The sequence below is a fragment of the Pleuronectes platessa genome, chromosome 5, assembly GCF_947347685.1.
Source record: "Pleuronectes platessa chromosome 5, fPlePla1.1, whole genome shotgun sequence".
Lineage (NCBI taxonomy): Eukaryota > Metazoa > Chordata > Actinopteri > Pleuronectiformes > Pleuronectidae > Pleuronectes > Pleuronectes platessa.
The window spans coordinates 5,822,004-5,838,256 of NC_070630.1; the positions used below are offsets into that span (position 1 = coordinate 5,822,004).

General features: G+C 43.8%; 2 protein-coding genes across 2 annotated transcripts; one reads left to right on the top strand and one right to left on the bottom strand.

Moving 5' to 3' along the window:
• Positions 1-8,003: 8,003 nt before the first annotated feature.
• Positions 8,004-10,852, top strand: hdac12 (histone deacetylase 12). The gene is made up of 8 exons (XM_053423670.1): positions 8,004-8,168; positions 8,246-8,389; positions 9,167-9,326; positions 9,410-9,606; positions 9,706-9,856; positions 10,022-10,138; positions 10,220-10,362; positions 10,475-10,852. Exons 1-8 carry the CDS (start codon positions 8,079-8,081, stop codon positions 10,496-10,498), a joined length of 1,026 nt encoding a protein of 341 aa, XP_053279645.1. The 5' UTR covers positions 8,004-8,078; the 3' UTR covers positions 10,499-10,852.
• A 39-nt stretch (positions 10,853-10,891) lies between these two features.
• Positions 10,892-15,230, bottom strand: trmt9b (tRNA methyltransferase 9B). Its single transcript, XM_053423671.1, has 3 exons — positions 15,041-15,230; positions 13,991-14,164; positions 10,892-13,626 (listed from the first exon to the last, which is right to left on the bottom strand). Exons 1-3 carry the CDS (start codon positions 15,195-15,197, stop codon positions 12,683-12,685), a joined length of 1,275 nt encoding a protein of 424 aa, XP_053279646.1. The 5' UTR covers positions 15,198-15,230; the 3' UTR covers positions 10,892-12,682.
• Positions 15,231-16,253: the final 1,023 nt, after the last annotated feature.

Below are 16,253 nucleotides of genomic sequence, written 5' to 3' on the forward strand. Positions count from 1 at the left end.
TATGCAGGAATTATTTTTCTGACAGAACTTCAGATGCGAGACATCGAAGGCAGATATTAATTCTGATGTATGCACAGCAGCAGTGTAACAGGTGTAAAGCCCCGTGTTTGAGCAGGGAGATAAGGTACGAATGCAAACTTAATGTTTCTCAATCTTTGGTCGGAGTGAGTGACATTCCTGATGTCCTTGCTGCATATCTGTGTTTACATTCCTGCCATTAAATCAATGTTTGCATGGAAATGTTACTGAATCTAAAGTAGAACAACTAAGGTCCAAAACGTCCCTGATGACCCAACTCTTCCAAATCTGTTCATTTATTAAAAAGTTGAAACCAGAAGAATAAATATCTTAAAACTCCAGATCCACATTTTTATTTGGACACACTCACAAATATCACTCTCAATAACAAGCCCACCTTTTTTTTATCATCAATAATCCAATGAAACCAATTAAAAGGTTGAAAAAACGTAGAATCTGGCAATGTTGGAGAAAGAGAAAGAGAATTTCTGGATCCACCAAATGATGGGTTCTACCTTGGGTCCACACAAATAACTGAAGTCAGTCCAGTAAACAAACAAACAACCACAGACAAAAAAATAAGCTTCTCTGTGGATGTAATAATGTTTGTGTGTAGTTTGTGCTCACACTGATACAGACCAGAAATTGTGTTGTGGTGTTTGTACCGAAAACAGAAGGTGTGCAGGTCCGTGCAAATGAGAGAAAACAATTGGGGGGGAAAGGTTGGAAAGAGGACAGGAGCTACTGGGAAAACAGCAGCTTGAATAATTGGCTGCACCTACTGAACAGCAGCCCTTTTCTGTGCCTGCTGCATCTGAGCTGTGGAGGTGAGCAGTCCAAGGCCGATTGGGAGTGAGAACCGTCTGGCTCACACACAGCTGGATGTTCTCACCGGCTGAAACCTGGCAGAACCCGTTTGCCCCCCCCGATGCAGAGAAAAGAGGCAGAAACAGCCTCGTTTGTGTCACTGCATGAAAAACACAGACTTTGCTTCTGTGGGGGGGAGAAAGTTAGAATGAGCACCTGGAGCAGGAGGAAATAAAGAAGAGCAAAGTCTGTGTGTCAAGTCTAGTAGCAGCGTCTCTGAGCTTCAGTTAAGTTTGATGGACTTCATCATTTGCAGTTTCAATGAGGCTGTAAGTTTTAAGGATTTGAAACTTACTGTTCTGTACCATAACAGCAGTGCTTTGATCTCAATGCTGCTGTCGTCAGGTTAATGTGCTGATGTTCAGAAGCTGTAATTACTGAACTTACCATCTTAGTTTAGCACGTCAACATTTTCCTAATCCAAACTTCATGGGAGTCTCAACGAAAGATGAAGTCAAACTTTGGATCTGATGACTGGAGAAGACTAAAAGTTTGGCGATCAATAGTGTTACTACATTTAATCCTGATTGAATGATTGAACTGAATTTAACTACAGACCATAATTGTTGAAATATATGTTAGCCTTGTGGTGCAGGTACAGAAAAGTCGGAGGTTCATCCTCTGGGGGCCATGAATGCCTATACAACACTTCCTGACCGTATCAAGGATTCCTATTGAGATATATCCATCTTAAGTGCAACATCAAAACCACAGTCATGTGATTCTCATGGAGTTGATAGATAAAATTGATGCACAAAAAAAATGATTTGCTTGTTTCATTTCATGTTTCACAGTCTCCAGATTTGTGTATACTACATGATCACTTTGTTTTTCATATTGTACTTTTAGTTGCCTGAAATATAATAAAGATTATAGGGAGATAAAAATTCCAGTTTTTGAACATTTATAGCTACAGCCATAAAATTCGAGCTGAGTTGAATTAAACGGAAAAACACAAGACTTCCTGCTGCCACTCACCGCTATGACAACTATGTCCAGACAGGACCTGGGGGACGTGGACGTTCTGCCAAGGAAAACTACCAGAGACGGCAGGAATACCACGGCCCAGGAGAAGATCTGCTCAGCAGGCGGAGACGCTCGGTGCCAACCCCTCCAGAAAGAAGCACTGCGACTGCAAGAGGATATTAATGTTTGTTTTTGTCTGATTCCTCAGTGCGATAAGAATGATCATTTCTCAGTCCGTTCAACAGGAAGAGCGTATGGAGGCCGACATGACAGAGTTCATGAACCACTCACTAAAGAATTGCATCACTTGAGGCTACAAAAAATACCTTCCCCCCCCCGATAAATGATGAATATTTTCTCAAACCAGGCACAAAAACAATATGAATTAGTTATATAAATTTGATATATTTTGGATTATCTTCTGGTGTGTTATTGTTAAAAACTTGTTATAAAATATCACAGTTTACCAAATGACAATCTGACACGAGCTTGTTCAACATATTGAAGCCCCGAAGAGCAGAAGACACAGGCATCTGATCAATAATTACTAAATATTCACTTTTAATAAATATATATATGTATTTTTTGACCATACATGGATGAACATGAAGGGTTCATCTTTTACTCTCAACCCAGAAGAGAATATACTTAGATTGTAAAAGACAAAGGCTCACAGGGTTCTTAGATGAAATAGAATAAATCAACATCAGTGTGATATGAACTACCTAAAATGAACATCTTGGGGAGAAAAAATATTGAAAATGTACTTTGACTTTATTGTTTCGTCCATGTCCCATCTGCTAACATACCTATACTGCAGCAGGCCACTAGGGGCAGGATCAAGACGATTAGGCTTCACTTCCGGGGAGTCGTCCATCTTTGTAAACATTCGGTGCATCACACAAATACAAATAAAGTAAAACGTTCAACAGAGATTTAATGTGTCACGGAATGTCTGATGGTATATATATGTATGTATGTATGTATATATATTTTTTACAGTGCACAAGGAGATATACACAATCTGCTCCTTCACCCCCCCCCATCTCTTCTCTCCCTCTTCTCCCTATCATCGGTATCAGCGCGGCTGTCAGGACGGACACTCTGAAGTGCCTGTGGTCTTCACATGGCGCAGTGAGTCTGAAGTCAGGGGAAGGGAATGGAGCCGTGCACCTGTGTTGCTCAAACACGCGGCTGTATGCTCACAGGTCGGTTCTGCCAGCAGTGCAACATGTTATTGCCGCGCAGAACAAGAGTGAGTCTGTTAAGGTCCCATAGATTGACAGTATGGGATATTATAATATTCAGTTCCTAAGGCATTCACATCATAAAGACGGTGTGTGTTTGTCGGAGCATGAAAATCTACTTTAGAGTTGTTGCGTTCGGTCGATTTATGTAAGGTGAACGGTTCCCGGCTGTAGAGAGCAGGAGAGTACGATACAAAACGTAAACACCATTAGAAAACATTCCGATAATACCACAGTCTGACTCAATATCTCTGCAGCGTTTTCAACTCTCCTACAGATTCCCAGCATTCCACAGACCCCGGGCAGATGTTCTGTGTTATCACTCCTCTCTGCAGTCTCACTTTGTCTCACTCGGAGAACCAAACCCTCACAGGTTGTGCTGGTGTGTGTGTGAGCAGAGATAAGGGTCTCACATGATCAAACCTGGCAGTGTGGGTCAGAGGTTGTTCAGGTGTAAATTCCGGTAAAAATACAGTAATTCTGCAATAACTCTGTTGTGTAAGAGTGTAGAAAATGTTCAGGGGAAAAGTCCAACTTGGGTTAAAGTGGAAGGGCGAAGTCAACTTATGTTATTGTGTATAATGTGATATACATTGAAATCATATCAACCAAAAACGTTCCCCTTAATCCATACTTTCATCTGATTGAAGAGTGTTGCATGTAAAGTGCTAAATTAGTCCTCAAAGAACAACTGTTTTGTTTGTGTGTCCTTTTTGTCTGTTTGCAGGACAACACAAATAAATACTGGACGGATTCCCATGGAACTTGGAAAGGTGCATTCTGGTTCAGGGAGGAATCAATTAACATTTGGCTGCAGATCAGAATCAAAGGGCGGATCCAGGATTTTGTTTTTCTACTTTCTTGTGAGATAAGATTGAAATTTGGACGATTTATGAGTGTGTGGAGTTTCGAGCAAATACAAATCTGGATATAGTTCATTTTAATGTGGTTGCATCAGGGGACTGTTAAGCCTTGCACTCTCCTGATTGACATTCTTCAATAGTCAATATCATTATCTACAGTATGTTCAGTATCTTAAGAACTCATCACCTCTTTTGTGTGCAACTGGTCCTGTGACACCAGATAACAACTTATGTGACAACAGCCGCACGACATGAGGCAAAATGTGAGTGATCCCCCGTCAGCTCATTCCTGAATAAAGATAAGAAGATGCCACTTCCAGTGATAATGATGGGGACATGAAAACAACCACTACAATGACTGTGACTCATATGATTCCACAGTCTTGTCCCTGCAGCTTGATTATAGGAGGAGCGGCGTGGACGAGGGGTGAATCAGCTCTTAACCTTTCATGTGACCGGTGGATTGTCTCAGAGGGATGAGGCAGGAGATACACACACACACACACACACACACACACACACACACACAGAGAGAGTAGCTACAAATTAATTCACTTCAACAACCACCCCTGTCCTCACCTGCTGCAACACGCTCTGCCAGCAGTCGCAATCAACCACCGAATTCCTTCCGCTCTGAGTCGTGAGGTGGGGGGGGGGGGGAGAGGACGGGGGGTTTCGTGGGCTCTGTGTTGTGATTGGGATGTTGTGTAAATGACAGATGGGTTTGAATCCACTGCCTGATGCACCCCCCCCCCCCCCCCCCCCCTCCCACTCCCCCCTCCCTGCCAGGGGCTGGACAGCAAACACGTTCTCTTCCAAGAACTTGAAAAGACATGCCAAGATGACAGGGCCATTCAGCGATGATGGGGTTATTCATTTTGGTTGAACACACATTGCGTGCAGCTTGACATTGATCCCGACCGTGTGTGAAACAAAGAAATACAACGTATGGTCCAACGGCTTCTTAAAGCCGAGTCAACGTGTGGTTGTTTTTACTGTTGAACATACTTCAATGCTACTTTCAAAGCATGAAAAATAATATTTAGTAATAGTTGAAGCTATTTATGACAGCAGGTGCGGGCAGAGAGGGGAACTGTCTTCAGTGGGCTCAGCTTTTACTTTGCCTGATGAGAGACGAGGAACATCGGATCAGAGCTGAGCAGTTGTCAGCTTCTTCTTTTGTCGTTGGTAGGAATGATCACAGCCGCCGTGCAGCAGCCGGCTGCTCGCTCACAGCTGGCTCGCAGCCGGAGACTCTCAGCAATGAGGCAGCTCTTTATTCCACATTAAACACTAATATTCAACATTACACTAGGATAATGTATTTGCAAGTTATCACTCTGACTACAGATCAGTTTATTGATCATTTCTTTGAAGGTTTAGATCTTTAGACATGGTGTTACTGCTGTTCCAGGCTGCCAATGATTTGAATATGCTATAAAAAGATTTTGCCAACATACCACTGTAAAAATCAAATGTGAATTAACTTTTCATTATTTTATCTGTGTCTCTCACTGCATGTGAAGTAATTTGGAAAGTTTGCACTGGAGCTGAAACAATGGTTATTGATTAGTCGATCAACATAGAGTTATTTGGGAACCTGCTCTGATAACTGATTTATAACTGATTCATCATCTGATCCAACTCGAGTGTTTCTGGATCGTTAATCAGCAAAACAGGTTTGTTGAGATGTCATCTTGTTTTTTCCCCATAATTTTAATATTTTATCGAGAGAAAAGTTGAATTGACTTTAATTATATCCCTACCATAATGGGGATTTGACAAAAACATTGCAGATATGATGATGTTCACTGGAAACGATTATACAGCTAAAATTTTAATTTCTTGCATGAGTCTGCTTGTAAATCCTCATTATGAATAGAAAATAAATGATAACCTAGAAAAAACAAAAGCGGGGTTTGCGACATTTATAGAAACACAGAGGATGAAACAGAACAGATAGAAAATCTATATGTTAATAAAACCAAATAACCTTTGTTTACTGCACGGAGAGACTCAATCCGCCTGCCAGGAGACATTTGAGTCTCTGATTTGAAAAGAGAGTCTCCTCTCCTCCCTCGTCTCTTCCTGCTCGAGTCAGTAATTGATTTTAGGTCTAATCTCTTCTCTGTAGGAGGCGACTCCTCCTCTGCACCTGGGGCCAGCGCTCTCGTCTTTTTTTCTTATCTGCCTGAGAGTACACTAGTCCCTCCCAGTGGGTGCTATGCTAATCCCTATCCTCACACACACACACACAAACACACACACACACACACACACACACACACACAGACACACACACACACACACACACAGACACACACACACACACACACACACACACAGACACACACACACACACACACACACACACACACACACAGACACACACACACACAGGAGAACCCCTGAGCCGACTGTACACCAGACAGTGCCTTGAGGAGCCTGCCAGCGATGTTAAACAGACAGATGGAGAAGCAAAACCAGACACAATACCAATTTCAGCACAGTGATACGGAAAAAAAAAATGGTGTCAATCTACAGCGAGAAAATATTCAACCCCTAAAACACCAAAGTGTCAAAACTCATAAAAACAAGGCTGCACACAGGAGAATACAAGAGGTGTGGGTAAATGATTAGAATCGCATCAGCTCCTCTTCCACAGAGTCCACTGTCTCTTTGAACTGCCACACCATAAATGATGCTGTGTCATTGTGATTACCACAGTCACAGCACACTTCAGCTTCACAGGAGGGGAGAGGACAGTGACAGCTGCAGAGGAGGAGTGGGAGAAGATGGACAAAGAGAGAAACTCCAGTGAATGCAGAGGAAAACAGCTCCTCTCATATACTGTAAATACACTCGCGAGGGTGAACCATCTGTCGTGGGTTGAAAAGCTGTACATTTTCACTGTTGAAGCAGCTTTAACGATTACGGGGGGGGGGGGGGGGGACTGAAGGTACAGATTGAAAAGAGTCTCATCTGCACCGGGTCGGAACTCAGAGAGAAATGTCTGCAGAGAAAATTGGATTGGACAGCAGAGCGTAGAAGAGAAAGGAAAATGATTCTGTTAACAGAAGAGGAGGTTCCATTCAAATCAAGTTAGCTGAAGGAAGAATGTGTATTGTAGTTTGTACCAGCGTGCTGAGGTGTCCTGACTCTAGAAAAACAAGGATCTGGATTGTGTGCTTCAACAGATGCAGCTCACAGGATAAACCAGAAAGATAAAGAAGATTCACTAGAGACGCCAGAAGAAAAAGATGTGGATTCGATAACAGACAACGTAGTGACCGCTTCCAGGTCACAATCAAAGAGCTTTGAATAGCAACTAGTACTAGTACTGTAAAAGAAAAAAAATGTATGTAAAGTGTCTAATTGGACAAAAGACAAACAAATACTTTGATAATTTGTGACTAGCAGGAGTATAGCCAAACATTGTGGTACATGGAATCAGAGTAATAGATGTTTTCTGAGTTTGCTCATGTTGTGACTTTTTGCATGGCACGTGTCCATAAAGGTTCAGTTTGTAGAATTCACTGACATCTAGTGGTGAAGTGGCTGATGGCAGCTGAACACCCCTCACCTCACCCCCCACTTCCGAAGGAGGAGAACCTGGGGCAGCCTTAAGTTGTCATAAAAACTCAAAAGATGTTTAGTTTGTCCAGTGTGGGCTACTGTAAAAAATGCTCCTGATGTAAATATAAAGTATTTAAATATAAAGGACTCATACTAGGGTAAAGGACACAACAATTTGTACAATTTAGATGAAACACAGTAGTGAAAACAACAATAGGATTATTTCATATTTAATTTCTGCAGGTAGAGCCTTTCACATGAGTCTTACACACTTGACCTTTAAATTGATGAAGTTGCTTTGTTAGTTTTGCACGTGCTTTATTCGTATTGCACGTGTTATCTTACCTTGCAGCTCTCTCGGCCCCCACAGTCAAAAGAGAGAGGGAGGTGGACACCCCTGAGTGCGCCTCTGCGTCACGTCCACTCCACGACAGCAGGGGGCAGCATCAGAGAGGGTGGACACACTCTCAACATCCGTCAACAAACCAGGAGGTTTATGATGGAGATGCACGTTTCCTGACCTCAGCTGTTCCTTAGAGAGATGACGGGATCACAGCGGATGTTCTTGAGAGGAGTCGCTCGCTGGCTCGGTGCAGACTTCGCCTCCTGCAGACGATTCCACGCAGAGACAGTAAGAACTGTCAGTTTGGTTAAAGTGTGTTTTTATTATTATTCCTGTAAGTCACACACTCACCTGGTTCCTCTCAGGTCAGACACGAGTCCAGCGAACTTCCCATAATCCACCACGCGGGGTACGTGTGCGACCTTCCGCCGAACCACAGCTTCCCCATGAGCAAGTTCCCCCGAGTGTTACACTTTCTACTGCAAGACCAGGTCATCACACACAAACAGGTGAGTCACTCGTTTCTACTGTAAACAATTTGTGACCATGAGGCTCGTTATTAACAGATTAGGTCACCAGTAGTAGATATTAATTGAAGTTATTCATGATAATGTTATTTTCCTTTGGAACCTCAAATGCAACATCTTTTGCTGGCTGTTGATTGGACGAAACATTCAAAGATGTGATCTTGGGTCTACATTAATTGACTAATCAATAAAAGAAACGACTTGTGGATTATTTGATCAAGAACAAAAGGAAAATCTGTAATCAAGACTAATTTTATAAGATGAGGTTGTGCTTGAACTTTCCAATATTAAAGAGTAACAAAAATTTGTTTTTAATGTCTAGTAAAAAAATAGGCATCAATTCCAAACCCTAATGACAAAGACATTTTACTGAGCCTTGATATCTTAGTTTATCCATAAACGTGATTATCAATAATTACGAATAAAATGAACACACTTGCAACCAATTATATATAAATTGAATAAATATACAATATACATATATTTTTATGTAAAACCAAATAATGCATGTCCGTCTTTTTTACCATGTTTATTCTGCAAAGGAAAAGTTTTTATAGCAGCAAATACAGATTTTTATGTGAAAGTCCAGTTTTAGCCTGTATTGTACCAGCCGATAAATCAGTCAGGCTCACATATGGATTAAATAATTAATGAATCAATCGAGAGAAAACTACTTATCAATCAAACTGACTTTATAACTTAGTGGATCAATGGTTGTGCTGGAACTTGCTGTTAGTGTGATTTCCCTCCTCACAGTAGGTGTGGGTGCCTGAAATTGCCTCTGAAGATCTGCTGAGCCGTGTGCACACAGAAGAATACGTGACCAACTTCCTACACGGGAGAATAAGTGAGAAGGACCAGCGGAAGACGGGCTTCTCCTGGAGTGAGGGCTTAGTGAGACGCTGTCGATATGAGACCGGTGAGAGGGAGATAACAGTCGCAGATGGATTCACAGCTCTGTGGAAATATCAGCTCCTCGTGACCCAGTTTGCTTGTTTCCAGGTGGGACCCTCCTCGCTGCTGAGGTGGCTCTGCAGAGGGGTCTGGCCTGCAGCACAGCAGGAGGAACCCATCATGCCTTTCCCAGTTACGGTTCAGGATATTGTCTCCTCAATGATCTGGCTGTCACTGCCAAGTACCTGATGGGCAACTCTTCACCCAGGAGGAAGGTTCTGATTGTGGATCTAGACGTGCATCAGGTACTCGTCTCTGCTTCTTATAACTCTATAAGATCAGAAGATGTTTAAATTGTTTTTGTTGTTGTTTGGAGTGAAACTTCCTTCTTGTGCTTCCAATAGGGCGACGGCACAGCTTTCATATTTAAAGAGGAGCCGTGTGTGTTTACGTTCTCAGTGCATTGTGGGAAAAACTTCCCCCTCCGTAAACAACAGAGTGACCTGGATATCAGCCTGGAGGATGGATTGGAAGACAAGGACTACCTCTCCGCAGGCACGTTCACACAATCAATGGTGTTAGACTCAAGCCAATACTAAAGGTTTTTTACAAATTTATATGGAGTTTTTTTTGCTGGTTTCAAAAGTGGTAAAGGCATAAAACAGTTGTATTTAACGTGAGTAAACCAGTAGCTTCCATGTCCGGTGATGTCCTCCACAGTGGAGGCTCACCTTCCCCGGCTCCTGGAGTCTTTCCGTCCAGACCTGGTCCTCTATGACGCCGGTGTCGACCCTCATCTGGACGATGAACTCGGGAGGCTCCACTTGACTGACCATGGTGAGCGACACACACACCCACACATACATCTACCCTCAAATCATTTCTAGACTACATTCAATGACTCAGAGTTTCTCCCAGGGCTATATCAGAGAGATCTGTATGTGCTGAAGACTGTGGTGAGCAGAGGCATCCCTGCTGCTGCTGTTATCGGAGGAGGGTATTCAAGAGACGTGGACAAACTGGCCCTCAGACACTCCATCGTCCACCGAGCAGCTGCTCAGGTGAGACAAACACAACGGCTTCAACTGACCAATCGTTTAGCACAGAAACAATAAAAACAAAATGTGATGACTGGTTTAACTGAGCATGATCATAATGTTCTTTATATTTCAGGTCTGGAGGGAGTGTGGATTGTAAAACCTTCAAGAGGATCCTCAAAGTCTGATACTCAATCTTCAGCAGCCAATATTAATATATACTGTAAATAAATACTGTACATGCAACAGCATTACATTTTTACTGAGAATCGTGAAAAGGACAAAAGACGATGGACTTTTTAAAACTTGCAATTAACTCTTGTACTTTGAACAAGATAGTTGCATTAAACGAACATGCTGCTCGTTGTTGATCATGTTCGTTCAAGTCACTAAAACGTTGTTCGACTTTCTGTTTACCTCATCGTGACTCTGCATCATTACCTCTGTGCTAGTAACAGTCTATCACCATCAAATATTCTGTTGTTGAATAATAAACTTATTGGTTTCTACTGAATTATGACACAGTCGTTAATGTCAGGAAATGCAACACAACTGATGAATGAAAGTATTTAATAAGGACAATTCAACTGAAGAGGCATTTTACACCAGGTCACATGAGACAGTATCGTACCAGTGTCCCCTCAGAGCAAACACGGTTGGTCCACACACACACACACACACTGTACTGACGCACATATGCACTGTCCTTGGCACGATGGAGACAGAGAACCAGCAGGTTTCAAGTTTCACCTCAATCTGTCATTCAGCGACACCAAGCAGCGACACACTGGTGGAACAGTGCAATGATTATTCACAGTATAGGAGGCAGTCGATTCGCTGAAACACACACACTCGTGGCGTATTCAGCTTATTACAAGACGAAACACAACTTTCACAAATATCGACATTGAGCACACACGTTGGCAACACGTTCTTCAAAACACGAGCTAATTTATGTTTTCGGAAGATGCTCTCCACGACAATGAGCTTGTTTTACTGTATATTAGTGTTTATGATACACGAGCTGTTCTCCACCCAAATGTACAAAAGAATGATTCTTGGTTAAGGAACGTGCAATTGTAAGACAGGCAGACACACGGAGTTAGAACAAAATCCACTTAAGTCAACGCATTAAAGGTTCAGTGTGAAAGATTCCGGGGGATCTGGATATGGAAAATACTAATCCTGTTTTCTTCTACAGTCGCCCCAAACAACCAAACCAAACACTGACTCTGGAGGATTGATCATGTTTTCGTGTAACCTGAAGGCCACAGTGTCGGTTCTCCTACACATTCTTGGAACTTGAGGGTGAGGCCCGGGGGTGGGAGGCATTCAGTTGGTTGCAGTATGCCTATTCACCACTAGATGTCACCAAAATCCTACACACTGAACCTTTAAAACAGGAATGGAAGAGTGTACAGTGGTGCAGGGGGGGGATGGGGAACCTCCGGCCTGTGGGATAGTTTTTCTGCAATAACAGAAAACAATGTAAAATTAGGAGACTGACATATCCTCCAGGCTGAATGAAACACATAGGGTAGTTGTTATGTGTCATACCTGACTGCTTTCTATTAGAAATGGACAAATCACATTTAGTTAAAGAAAAAAGGCAACTCAGTGTGACAGGAATGAAAAAGTCCAACACACAACTGAACACGTTCCTCCTCCCTCCTACAAGCGCCCGGTGTTTGGTCTGAATATGCTGGTGAGTGAGGAGCACAACTCCTTCGGGCATTTTGCTGTGAATTTTCCATACTTGAAAAGTAAACAAAAGAGTGCCCCCCCTCCCCTTCCTTTTATTATGGAAGCAGCTGATGTCCCTGACAAAACAACAGTGAGCGTATGTAGTGTATATAGGAATGTAGGACACCTCTGGGGCTTGAAGAGTGTTTTAAAAACTGAGATAAATCTTGATAGGAGAAGGTTCCCCCCCACCCCAGCTGTGGCCTCACAAATTCCCCTTTGGCTACTATTTAGTCCAAAGAGTAAAAAACTGTGCGTTTCATAACATCTCCACTGAAGAAATCCCCTTTTTTAAAAGGTTAAAATCCTGGAAAGTGCTTTGGGAAGATGATAAAATCTGATTGACATTAAAAGGGAGCGTACACTGGATACATGGATACTGCTTGTTGGTTTCAATTATTGAAATTTAATAAATACCTAATAATAAATTAAAAAAACATGGTATAGTACACAGTGATTGCCATTGTGTCTTCAACAATGGCTACATCTGCACTTCGACACCTTTTCCAGTTAAAACGTTCTAATAATCATAAAATGTGTGCTTCAATATTAAAACTTGAGGCAGAGTTGATGCAAAGTAAAAAATCGAACGGGTTAGAAATCATATTTTCCACAACTGGACCTTCTCGGCCACCACACACCAGTTGGCGTGATCGAAGTAAGTGTGTGTGACGTGGAGCTCCTCCACGTGGTTCTCTATCAGCGCGGCCAGTTCTCCCTCCCTGAAGACGTGGTAGTACCTCAGACAGGAGCCCTCCAGCTGTCCCTCGCTCCCCTGAGGACTCTGTGTGCTTCCCTGCTGTTCTTTCCCTGCTGGCCCTCCTTTGTCCTCGTCTCCAGACTGTTTGAGATGTGTCCTCTGGAAAGGCACCAGGTCCGGCAGGGCCAGGGAGCCACACTCCTGGGCTAGAGACAACGAGACACTCTGGTGGTCTGGGCCGGCATTGCTGGGCGTGTTGTTGTTGTTGTTGCCTCCCCGATCGTGTGGGGCCTTGTGCAGGTCTGTGACCGGGTCGAAGACGTCCTCCTCCGATCCGATCACAGAAGGATAGAAGAAGCTGGACACCTGCTTGATGAGGCCGCGCCCTCTCCCGCGCTGCGTGGCCTTGGTCCCCTCGTTCTCTCCCGTGGGCGAGGACAAAGTGCTCAGCTCCCTGGAGGACGAGCGGGAGAGGGTTAAACTCCCAAAGTCGAACACGGAGTCCAGAGACCGGGAGAAGAACCACAGTCTCTGCGTCCTCTGCTGCGGCGTGGCGCTGGTCAGGTCTTCCTCGTCCGCCACGGAGGATGTGCTTCTAACCTTCCTGTGCTTGTCGGCGTTGTCTATGGCTTCGCTCACACTCTGTGCCGTGGCCCTCCTCCTGGACTTGACGGGACCTTGAGGGTTGGGGTTCCACGGCACAAAGATGTCCTGCTTCTCAAATTTACGACGCTTCTGCTCCATGGCCCACACGTAGATCATGATGCGTCCGCCCACTCGCAGGGTGCGGGCCATCTCCCTTATTGCTCGAATACGCCGCTCTTTGGTGGACAGGTGATGGATGACTAGGAGAAAAAAAATATACGAATGCTAGAGTCAAGTGGGCGGTTGAGAAGGGATTTACTTAATTAAGATGATGCGTCACATTTGCAGTCAACAAACATTATGTACTCGGCACAGCAGACAAATGAGCAGAGTGGCTCCTAATCACTCTCCTGTTGGGGGACACACGTGAGTGACTTCTCTCCGTTGACTTGGCAACACGAGCTCCAGGTCTGCTGATGTTTATCATTATTCTGATGAGTCCATTTAATCTGAGGCAAACAGCAGCTGCGTCACTGGAGCTGGAGCCGATTTGTCACCGGGGGCGAGAGACATCAACAACCTCCCCCACCTCCCCTCCCACCTCCCCCCCCCACCCTCAGTTACCTGCGATAGAGAGCACGGCGTCGAAGCAGCCGTCTCTGTAAGGCAAGTGCAGCCCGTCGCACATCTGCACCTCGTGTCCTTGGCTCCAGGCAGCGTCCACCAGGGGGCGACACACGTCACACCCCAGCTTGAACACCTCCTGGTTGATGTGGAGATACTTGCCATTGCCACAACCTGCAAAAAAGGACAAGGGGGTCAGCTATAGTGACAGATCAGGAATGAGTCGTGATTAGATTTGAAATACTGTGCAACATTTACAAAGCAACAGCGCCCCCTGCAGCCACGTGGAGTGATTCACTCTCCTGGGCTTCGGTTCGATAATATTTCTTAAGTTTCCTGCTGAATATTGGAGATAAACGCTGGTTTTTAATAACCTCTTAGTCTTTTTTAAGATAGCTACAGTTCGAAAATACTCCTGAACATGCTGGACTTGTTTCTGACTATTGACGCTATTTTAGATTAGATTAAACTTTATTGTCATCTCACAGTACAAGTACTTATGCAACGAAATGCAGTTTAGCATCTAACCAGAGGTGCAAAAAAGGCAGTAAAAGTATTGTGCATATTTAAAGTGAATCTGTAAATAAATAAGATCTGTACAGTAAGAAAAATATATGGAATATTACAGTATTAAGAGGAATTGTATGATAAAAGAACGACGAATACACTATGAGCAAGATAAATATATAAAAAAATATAAATATGAATTCACTATAGGTAGGATAATACAGTAGAAAAAAAGGTAACAGTGTAAATGTTCAAATGTTCAGTCAAATTTCTCACAGGAGATTGTACCCTCTCACATACATGACACATACATGACACATACTGTACAGTACACAGAGCGAGAACAGACGTTCAGGGTGAGGAGGGGGAAAGAAGGAGGAAACATTCTCTCTTTTCAAAGTCAGTGAATCATAACGCTCATTTAGAAGCTGCTGTTTTAAAAAGGGGAAATGATTGTTGCTTCGAGGGGAAAAAAACAACAACCAACAAACAAAAGAGGAAGACACCTATCTATATGATTCATGACATCTATCGTTCACCCACCGATGTCGGCCACGATGCTTCCCGGCTGCAGGTCCAGCAGGAACTGCCGCACTTTGGGCCAGGCCTTGTAGCGGCTGTCGTTGAAATACGGAGCGATCTTGTCGTAGACGCTGTGCACGTGTTCCCTCTCGAGTTGGCTGGCAGCCTCCTCCATCATGTGCGTCCGGGCGGCCTCATTCAGCGGCCTCACTCCATCGTGCCTGCAGGGACAAACAATCACCTCGCTGCTTATTTCCAAATCGGAAAACTCTGAAACCGCTCGGCTGCTTCATTAAGATAAATCCAAAAGTAGCCAACGTGGACCTGAGGGAAACGGCGAAGAGGTGTTCCTCTCACCGCTCTTAAGGTCAAACAAGGTCAGTCGGGGAAGCTTAATCAGTAGACACACAGTGAAACATCTGTCAGGCAGCAGCCAGAGGGGGGAATTGAACACTAGACCCTCCGCTTTGCACGTGAAGGAGCTGCTTGAGTCGTGATCAGTGACCCTTCTCACATTCACAGTCCTCCGGGGGGGGGGGGGCACCGCAAACAGGTCATCAGGTTTCATTTTTCATCAATCACATGAAGCTAAAAAGGATTATAAATTAAGCCGTGTCAAATTATGTTTTAATACGGCGACGCAGAAGCAAAAAGGTCAACACATGAATCATGTCGGCAACAAGAGGCACAACAAACAAACAAACATCCATCACAAGATGTATTCACGCAGATTTTAACGAGCTGTGTGAAGCACCGGGCTGCTGCTGCTGCTGGGTTTTATATATACTGGTAATAAAAAGATACCAGCAGCAGCAGCTCGCGGTGCAGGCGCCACTTACACTGAAAAATGACCCTCGTTGCTTTTGAGGGGGACTTTTAATTTCCCTGGAAAATGTACAATACACACGAAGGGATGGATCTTCAGTCTGGATCCATTATTTTCTGATCATCTGACAACACATCAGTGGTGAAGAGTTTAATCTGAGGCTAGCTCTGTGAAGTTCCCCTGCTGTATATCTGTATATCAGGGAGTATATTACAGAATGGCCGTGTGAGGTGCAGATTTGGGGGATGATGTAATTGTGATGTTTGTGTTCCGTCTGGTTTCCACAGCTCCCTCTGCAGTCATCTGGCTTTATTAGGATGCAGCCCACGGCTCCTGCAGTGCTGCTGTGGCTCCCTCAAGCACAGTGAGTGCTTCTCCACGATATCATCTTAAGAGTCGTTATGTTAC